Raw genomic sequence first — 9695 nt, 5'->3', positions numbered from 1 at the left:
AGTAGAGCACCAAGCCAGCTGTTATTAATGAAGCTGTCTAATGGGCTGAAACTTAGCCACGCATGAAAACCCAACAACAGATACTTCTGCGCTCCGTGAAAGCTAATTTTTCAGGACCATCACCACATGACATTTAACTGTTTAAAAGCAAGCTGGTAGTTAACTCGCACAGTTGATTTCCCTGCAGTTCTGCACAGCATTGCGCTAAAGATTTTAAACAGAAAAGATTTTCATTATCTAACCAAAATGCAGTACATTCAGTTTCCTTACTCTGACTGAACTCCGAAGATTTAATAAGCAATTTAATTCCTGTACAGCAGACACGTGACCGGCTGATGATAACGCATCCACCACGTATGTTCATTTTCTTCCTTAAAGGCTGTTCACTTCAAAAGACTTCAAACTATATTGCAAAGAAGTCCTCCAAACATGACACTAATGTTTTTCTTTCATTTACTGGCTCTAAACTCAAACAATAGTATGTTCATGTAACACAATGTCTCGCCTTCAGGGAACTGGGTTGAGAAATCTGTCAAAGTGAAGGAAACCTTGAAAGTGAAAACCCCTGTAAGAAAATACTGTAGAAAGATAAAAGAAAAAACGTGGGAAAGTGACAAATTAAGTGCAGAATATGGTCCTAAGAGATGACAATGTCCTGATTTTTCAGGCATGTAGGCCTAGTTTTATAATCCAGTCCATTGGCCAGGAAGGTACTCAACCCAAAGATCTTGAGAAGATAGAAACATGAAGTGTCCCAAGACTTCTGCCAGATCACAACAGGACCAGCGATACTGAGGCTGAAGTAAGCTAAATGAGCTTTTTTCTAACACTGTTTGGAAAGACCGGTTGAAACATTGTTATCTTTACAGTCCAACAAGGTATGGAAAGTGTTCAATTTTCAAGACTTCAGAAGTCTCATCCAACAGCTTTAAAAGAATTGGCTGAGGAGCCGAGAACTATCAGCACTTACATTTAATGAATTCTGTAATCCCCAGGGATGTGTCAGCAAATCAGGGTAGAAACAAAGAGGTATGTTACATTGGTAAATTTTATGTAAGATCAGAGTTAGCATTCAAACTACGTAATTTGATGTCAGCTCCAAGGGGCAGGGAAGAAAAGAGGCTGATGGTAACAGAGGTAATAATCGGGAAAAAACAGATACCTCGTTTTAAATAATGCCAACCTACATGGCTGATGGAAACCAGCTCTTGTCAAGCTAGTTATCAAGACTCAAGAGGACCACAAGTTCAGCTGACAAAATTAACCATTGCCTAAAGCTATGGGAATTGCTAAAGGCATTCTCCTTTGCGCTCGATGACATTTAGGCAAAAGAAAAGAGGAGAAAGAAAAAAAAAAAAAGCACAACAGGAGATCAATACAGCATATACCAAATATAGTAAACTGGGACTTACGATCTACTTGAGTCATCCTCAGTGAGATTGTACTAGAATGTGTCTTTGCCTTAATACTGTTTGTTAAAAAATTAAAAAAGGAGGATTTTTTGTTCATTTTTAGAAGACAAGCTAGGACACATAAATTATGGCGTATTTAGATTAGGCAGCAAACTGGGCTGCTGAAGCCATACATTTACCTCAAGCAGTACCATCATTAACCAAGTAATACAGGTCTATTTTGCAAGACAGTGAACCTGGAAGTCTTTGGGGGGGACCAAAAATTTTGTATGAACTCTTAGTTTAGAACATACATAGTTGAATAGCCTAACAGCATTATAATGAAAGATTTTGCAACTATGTAATTAATTTCTATGAACAAAGCAAAGAAATTCTCCCTTGGTTTTCGACCAATCTCCTTTCAGGGCTATGTTAACAAATACTGCCAATTCACACGCACAGAATGAAGTGATGCTATATATCGGAAGCAGTAGCGCACGTGGCACGAACGCAGCTAACGGTGCTCACTCTACATCTCTGAAAACACCATTCACGCTAAGGAACCACCTCAGCTGGGACCCTGCTGCTAGCGCTTCCTTCCTACTATCCCTCCTAGTACACTAGTGCCCAGAGAATACTTTTTTCCAGTGAATCTGAAAACTTAAAAATGCTTTTCTATCTTATGTAAATTTCACGTACTTCCTGCTTTATTAATCTTATTTAAATAGTAGATTAGTAAAGTAACTGCAAATCTAGGTTATCTCCTCAACATGCCTGTCAGACTAATCTACAGTCCGATTTCTTAAGAATTTTAGATTAGAGGAATGTAATTTCCAGCACAGCTACCAACAAGAGACAAATCTGGTAAAAAATATGAAGTTTAACTTGCTCCATCCATACCTTTCTGTCGTTGCTACTTTTCAGCATCAACTAGTTTAATAACCACTTACTATGAAAACAGTTAAGAAGCATTGCAGCATCAATTTGTGTAATTGCCCAACTTTCTTGAAGTCTGAATTTTCAAGAAACAGAAGGCTAAGGAACCTAAAATGACATACCACAAAGGAAACATTTTTTTAAAAACACAAGGAATTCTTAATGAGGTATCAAATCTCTTACTTATTTGGATAGTTAAAGGCTGAGAAGGACAAAGTATTCCTACTGATGCACTAGAAGGCGATCAAGTAATTTAAGTTCACATACTTGAACTCACACACACACACACACACACACAAGAAAAACAGAGACCTGCTTAAGGGGAGGCCAAATTGTTTTATTTAATTTTTTAGTGACCAATTGGATTTTTGGCAGAAAGCTCTGCTCTTTTCTTTTTTTTTTTTTTTCTGTTTTTTTTTTTTCTTTAAAGAAATCAGCAGTGCTCAAATTGATGGGTTGGAATTTCACTTAAATTCCAGTTAATTTTAAAAACAAACAGATGAACAGGAATTCCAGATACTGTTTCCAAAGCAGAGAGCAATACTTCACATTTGGATGAAAATTCCATGTTTATACTCAATTGGGACACAGAATGTAAAACTATTGTCAGTAGTGCATGAATAAAACATTCACATTTGATCTGGAACGTTAAAATCAGAAACCTGTACTCTCCTTCCAAAATTTTCATTACCTTGTGCAAATCAAGTCAAGTCTTCATGTGTCAAACACACACTTAAAATTGTCCATATTTTATATACAAGACACCTACCATTCAGGCAGTGCAAAATACATCCTTTCATAACAAAACTAAAATGTACCTCTCAAAGTATGAACAAGAATATACACATAATACATGATGTACACTATTTACACAACCATAAAAAATATAATACAAGAATTTTTTAATGTGATTATAAGACTTGACAGTCTTTTGCAATTTTTGTTGCAACAAGGCATGTTTAAGTTTCCTGGATGGAGTTTTCTTTGCCAATTACTCAAGAGATCTTGGAAACTACGCTTGAACTTTTAGGAGAGTTTTCAAATGGACTGCCATCAACTCCCTGTTTTGGTCAGAAGGTTCAGCTGTGCCACCCACCCAGTGGCTGGGAGGCTTTGGAAGGACACTAGGAGATGGTGGGTCACTAAATTTTGCCCCAGCGTAATTTTCTTTTTGGCTCGCTTCAGTTAGGGTGATAGGTTTCTTGGACTTGGCATTTCTGAAGTTCTCTGTGTTTTTAAGTGGCTTTTTCTCCTGCTTCTGAATTATGTCTGGCGATACAGAATCTTGCCAAAAGTTCTCTATCTTTTTTGCTGAGGAGATCTTTGTCAGTGGCATGTTACATTTACTCTTCTGTCTGTTAATCTTTGGTTGTTCACATAGATGTAAACTGTGAACAGGCTGGCTGTAGGGAATGGCAGCTTTCTCAGTCTTTCCCACCTTGTTCTTTAAGAACTGCAAAGACAAAGAATTCACATCAACACACGACCCCGCTCCTCAAGAGGTGCCTCCGGCAGCACGCAGCCACAGGACTGCTACCGGGGCATCAGCTATCCAGACTCGAAGACGTGTTCCCGCACAGCCCCTGCGCCGGGCTCCCGAAGCACAGCACCAGAGACGCGGTGCGAGGCACCGGGGGCCGCCTCCACCCCAACGGGTCGCCCGGCCACCCCACTCGGGAGGCCGGCGGGGTATAACGGCCGGGCGGGTAACGAGCCGCCCGCCGCCCCCCTCCTAGCTATCCCACGTTTTCTACAACTCCTCCGTTAGCGGTACGCGCTTGCTGGCAGCGCCCACCAGCCGCAGGGCGGGCAGCAGAGCCCTCTCCGCTGGCGGGAGCTCACCGCCTCCCCAGCCGCCCTCCCGCGGCCGCCATGGGGCGCTGCGACCCGCACACGTCCCGCCTGCGCGCGCAGGGGCAGCTGGCGCCCGGCCAGCGGGCTAAATCCGGCTGTTGCTAGGCGCAGCGACGGGCGCCGATTGGTGGCGCCGAGCAGCCAATCGCCGCCCACGATTTCTCTCCCCCCTCCCTCCCCCCCCGCCCTGTCCGAGCGAGCGTAACGGAAACTCTTTCCCCCTCCCCCCCCGTCCACAGGCACACAGGGGGCGAGAGGAGGGGGCGAGCCGCTGGCTGTCCCCCTCCGGCGGGGAGGCAAGCGGCCTCCCGGAGTGCGGGAGAAGGCGCGGGGGGGGGGGGGGGGGAGGCGGAGGGGCAGAAGTGAGCAGAAGTAGCGGAGCCCCGTCTTTACCTCCTTCCTGAGGGGTTTGCTGGGCGCGGGTCTGGAGGGGGCGGGCGCGGGGGGCTCCTCCGGGGGGGCCGTTACCATGCCGGGGGCGGCCGAGACCGTTGGCGCAGGGTGAGAGCGAAGTTCGCCCGGGCCGTGCGTTCCCAGCGGGGTCCTTCTCCCCAGGCCCGCGCGATGCTGTTGGTACTGTTGGTAGCGGCTGGGCAGGAGCCCCGCGGGGCTGGGCCGGATCTTTCCCTTCCTCCGCCGGACTCTCTTCAGCGCGGGCCGCGCGCTGCCCCCCGGGCCCGCCAGGCAGCAGCTGGGCTGGTTCTCACAGTTGCTGTCCCCTCGCCTGAGGCGCTGGAGAAGAGTGGAGGGCAGCCGCCTGGGGTCTTCGGTGCCTGCCGAGATCCGAGCCAGGAAGGGCGGCGGCGCCGTGGTGGTGACCATGGTGGGACGTGGGTACCCAGAGCTGTACCGGGAAGAGGGGTCGAGCCCAGGCGGGGATGAGCGGGTCGGGTCGCTGGGGAGTGTCTGCCCGGGCTTTGTGGGCTGAGATGGTGGCGCAATCGGATCCGCTGCTAGGAGAACATGGCGGGGGAGTGAAAGGAGCAGCCACCAGCGCCCCGGTGTTGTTACCCGAGCGGGGCACGCCCCCTTCTGCTGCCGCGCCAATCGGCGTGCGAGGATGGCGCGAGCGGCACGCCTCTCCATCGGGCGCCGCCAGTCTCGGCGAAACGGCGGCCTTTTTGGCCCCGCCTCGGCCAATCAGAAGCGACACAAACACTTGGGGCCACGCCCGCTTCCGCAGGCCCTCCAATCCGGGCAGACACAAACAGCGGGCACGCCCCAGTCTCCGAGTCACGGGCCCGCAGTGCGAAGCGAACGGACGGGACGGGCGGTTCTCCTTGCGAGAGGCGCTGGCCAATCGGGCGGCACACAAACAGCCGAGGCCACGCCCCCGCGCGCCCCGCAGCCAATCCAGGGGGACGTAAACAGGCGGCGGCGCGCCCCCTGGTGGGCGGTGGCGCGCCGGCGGGCAGGCACGCGTCGCCCGCCATGGAGGTGCCGGCGCTGCGGCCCGTGGCGGCCGCCGGGCTCCCGGCCGCGCCAGAGGAGGGACTCGGCCGTGAGGCGACGGGGCGGAGGCGGGACGAGCGGAGCCTGGAGGCGCTGAGCCTGGCCGCTGGCGGCGGGGCGGCGGCGGGGCGGCAGCTGCCGGAGGGGCGGCGGGCGACGCTGGCGAGCGCCCTGGAGCTGGAGGGGACGGTGCTGCGCGAGGGGCGCCTCACCCAGTTCGTGGCCAACAACCTGGAGCGGCGGATCCGGCTGAGTGGCGCCCCGCGGGGCGAGCCGCCGGCGGCGGCGGCGGGGGTCGGCGGCTCTATCCCCGCCATCGACCCCGGGGCGCTCCAGGACGTGGTGGCCCTGGCCGGGCAGGTGGCGGCGCAGGTGGACGAGCTGCTGCGCAACGTGCACTGCGGCCTGCAGGCCCTGACGGCCCTCAGCGTCGGCTGCATCCAAACCTACCGCGACGGGGTGGAGAGCCTGGGCGAGGCGGCCGACCTCAGCATCCGCGCCATGTACGCGCTGGTGGCGCGCTGCGAGGAGCTGGACCGCGCCATGCAGCCTGTGCCCGCCCTGGCCAAGCGCATCCGCGACATGAAGGGCACCCTGGAGCGGCTGGAGGGGCTCTGCAAGTAGCGCCGCCCCGGCGCGGGTCGTCGCCCCGCCGCTGTTCGCGCTGCCACCGGGATGCCGAGCGAGGAGCCGCCGGGGCCCCGCCGCCGCCCTCGCCGTGCCAGCAGCGCGCCCGCTGGGCCCTGCCGGGCGCTGGAGCGGGGCTTGGCCGCTCCCACAGGCCGCGGCGCGGCGGCTGCCCGCCCTGCCAGGCTTCCCGCCGGGGCCGCCGCTGCCCCCGGCGGCCCTCAGGCTGCTGCTCTCCCTCTCCGGTAGCCCCGCCAGCGGGCCCGCACATGGCGTCTTCGGCTCTCCACGTAGACATCCTTCCTCTCTCTCTGTGCCCCTGTACGTGACCAGCCGACATCTGTGGCCAGTCCGCTGGTATTAATCTGGAGGAAGTGAAATTTTTGCAACCGATGAAGGAGAAGGTCCCAGTTGAAATCGCGGGGTAGATGGCAGACGGTGCTTTTTAGCTTCAGCTCCATTAAAGAATTTGGATTCCACATGCCTTATGCTTTCTATTTATTGAGGGCTAGGAAAAACTAACCAATCTTAATTAAAAGCAGCTGTTAGTATTTTTTTTTAACCAAATTTGAAATTGTTGTGAATACTTGCTTGATGCTTGCAGGCATACATGCTTATTTGTAGTTGACTTAGTGCCTGACGAGTAATTCTCGCTTCTACCGTTACAGCAAACAATACGCAGAACACTGCTGTCTCTTACAGGACATAGTTGTAAGAGAAGATAAGAGGAAATTTAGTATATATAGCAAAGGCATTTGCTTTCTGAGAAGAATACAAAGTCCGTGGAATATAATTGAGATTCAGATAAGAACAAATTATATGCAAAGTTCTAAATAAAAGCCTTCAGAGAAAATATGCTTTGCCTCTATTAGTCTTTACAGTTTTCACAGTGTAGAAGTTTAAATGGCATCACTGTGAAATGATGCTATGATTTTGTTCTTTTTTTTCAATTTGGAAAATATCTATTTAAATAGATGAGGAACATGAATATGTGATGACACTATATGGGTACGTGACTGACATAAAATGGGTACTTTGGGATAATTTATTTGTATAACTTGAAGCTTTTGTATGTGCATCACTGTATGCAGAAGTGATTTTGCTGTATCAGTATTTCCTCTGAGACCTGAGAGTAGCTGAATTCTCTGCTCACTATGGTTCCTATGCAACTAGCCTCTTAGATGATGCTCTTAGCCATCCATTTAGGTCACAAATGTCCTTGTAACAAGATTTCAGCAGAGAAATGATCACTGTGATCTTACATATGTGTAATGGTGCTTTTGGTGACCAGCGGCTGCTAAAAACCTTGGAGCAAAAGTAGCCAGAAATACTACGCAAGTCCTGTAACTTTTGGTTGAAGAGCAGATAGGTTTATGATGGGTGCAGCTGCTACCCTACCATAATCTCATTAAAAACACTGAGTGAGGGGCAGACGCTGTGATATACTGTACTTCTACATGTACACAATACTGAATTGTAACAAAATAATACGTTTTTATGCCACCCTGGTTTGCATAATACCAGTCTCTGGCCTGCTTTGGGCTTCTCCACGTCTTTCCCTCAGCACAGGGATGTATTTCACGTGTGGTCTTCCAGCTCTAGGACTGGGAGAAGGCTGGAAACAGGCTGTGCCAAGGTCACGCTCTGTGGTCACAGCTCTTGTGGTACTGTCTTCTGGGGAACAGCTGTGGCTCCAGAAAGGGACCAGAGGTCTAATAGAGGTTAGCGGAGAGAAAAAGGAGAACTTAACTGCCTCTGCCCATGGACCCAGTAGACAGTAAAGGTTTCGTAACACCACAGCAACAGCTGTACTCTTAATAGTTTTGGGGTGTTATTCTCGGGAAAGTTTGGACTTGTCTATCATGGAGATGCAGTAGTTTTGCTAAGTATGTTTTGTATATATCAAGAGTGAAAACCAAAGTTTGATCTTGCTAAGTTGTGAGTGTTGTTGAAATGTACAGGAAAGACCTGCAAGCTTATTTGTATAGCCACGTATGTACAGCTACGCTTTATTCATACAGGCTAAGGTGAAGCATTTAAAGTGTATACATTTCAGTCCACTATTGGTTTTCGATAGCATTTCATTTGCTATCACCTACGTTCAATGCTAATTCCCTGCTAAAATTGTCAAGTCTGTAGAATAAAATCATTACTTTTATGTTTTTAATTGTTAGTGATTAGTTGTTGTTGAAGTGTTTCACTTCTTAATTATTGCTTTTCTTATTTGGTAAAATAATTTGAAAGCTAATTTAAACTCTCCTCCTGCATCTGCACAGAGACCCATTAATGTGATTGCAGAGCCGGTTTCAGTCTAGGTCCTTGGGCAGTAATTTCTGACGGTGATGTCATTCATGTGATGAAAAAGGGATGAGTAGTGAATTATAAGCATGAAGGAAGTGGTAATTACACTGTTTGGCTTTGTTTTTTAATGTCTGTCTGAAAGCTTCAGCTTGTTTGAAGGGCAGACTTAGCCGAGCTGGGTGAAGTGCCTCCTGTTCCCAGCTGTCTGCCTTGTATGTTTGCCATCCCTGGGGCAGGCACAGCTGAAACGACGCGAGCCTGTTCTGTGCCACCACAGTCGATATCGATCTATTATCGCATAGCTGCTACGGTTTACAGCCCCCCTCGTACACACCGGCCTCCATTGCTGCAGGAATGGTGACACTTGCCAGTGTCCGTGCCAGTGCAGCTCTGGTGCCAGCCCTGCCCTTGAAGTCCCATTTGAACCGCTCGTGAGCTACGTGCAGCTCAGTAGCCTCCGGTGAACCTGGTCCTTCTGCAGCCAGAGACTTTTGTACTGCCTTTTCTATCCTAGTCCAGGCTTTCTTGTGCATATTCTGTGTTAATTCTGGCACTTTCCAACTTTTGGATGTTGACTGTGAAAGCTTTCAGGTTCTTTTAGTCTTTTTTGCTTAACCTGTCAGTGAGAGAGTAAAACCATGTTTGGGTTTTCCAAGACCTTCAAATGGGTTTGGATATATTTTCTTGCTTAGTCACTCAGCTTTACAATTGGTCTGGTTTTCCTTTCCTCATCAGCTGCCAACTGAACTTTCATTGTAACAAGATGGGCAAGGTCAAACAAGAAAACTAACAAAATGAAATGACGTGCAGAACACTAAGCAAAGCCAGAATTAGCTGTGCGCGAGGAATGACTTCCCTGCTCTGATAACCACCAGTGACTCTGTGAGGAATTGGTTTGATAATTTTTTTTTTCTTCAGGACAAGTGTCAGATCTGACTATGGAAATCCTTTTTCTGATGAAGGTGTGGTTGGTTCTGCTTTATTCAGGGCTTTTTCTTCCTTCCCTCCTTCGTGAGGTTTTATATTCCCTGACTCTGAACTGATTCCATATCCATGCTATTTATTACAGCTGAAAAAAAACCAACCAGTCACCCAAAGCAGGAATGAACATCACTGACATTGCACCTTTAAGGC

General features: G+C 49.2%; 2 protein-coding genes across 2 annotated transcripts; one reads left to right on the top strand and one right to left on the bottom strand.

Moving 5' to 3' along the window:
* Window positions 1-3339: 3339 nt before the first annotated feature.
* Window positions 3340-5003, bottom strand: PNRC1 (proline rich nuclear receptor coactivator 1). Its single transcript, XM_075144620.1, has 2 exons — window positions 4575-5003; window positions 3340-3780 (listed from the first exon to the last, which is right to left on the bottom strand). The coding sequence occupies exons 1-2, from the start codon at window positions 5001-5003 to the stop codon at window positions 3340-3342; spliced, it is 870 nt and encodes a 289-aa protein (XP_075000721.1).
* On the top strand, window positions 4556-7113 carry BORCS6 (BLOC-1 related complex subunit 6). Its single transcript, XM_075145463.1, is given in 2 exon segments — window positions 4556-5179; window positions 5181-7113. Coding segments are annotated over 2 exon segments (1197 nt in total). The 5' UTR covers window positions 4556-5059; the 3' UTR covers window positions 6258-7113.
* The last annotated feature ends 2582 nt before the right edge of the window (window positions 7114-9695 follow it).

The sequence above is a fragment of the Calonectris borealis genome, chromosome 3, assembly GCF_964195595.1.
Source record: "Calonectris borealis chromosome 3, bCalBor7.hap1.2, whole genome shotgun sequence".
In the NCBI taxonomy this organism is placed as follows: Eukaryota; Metazoa; Chordata; class Aves; order Procellariiformes; family Procellariidae; genus Calonectris; species Calonectris borealis.
Note: the sequence above shows the minus strand (reverse complement) of the source record. Positions and strands in the feature narration are given on the sequence as shown.

Bases quoted from the DNA above. Each gene is read 5' to 3' on its own strand.
- PNRC1 (XM_075144620.1), bottom strand. From the start codon at position 5,003: ATGGTCACCACCACGGCGCCGCCGCCCTTCCTGGCTCGGATCTCGGCA. The intron at 3,781-4,574 runs GTAAAGACGGGG...TTGTCTTTGCAG, and splicing joins GCAAACCCCTCAGGAAGGAG to TTCTTAAAGAACAAGGTGGG.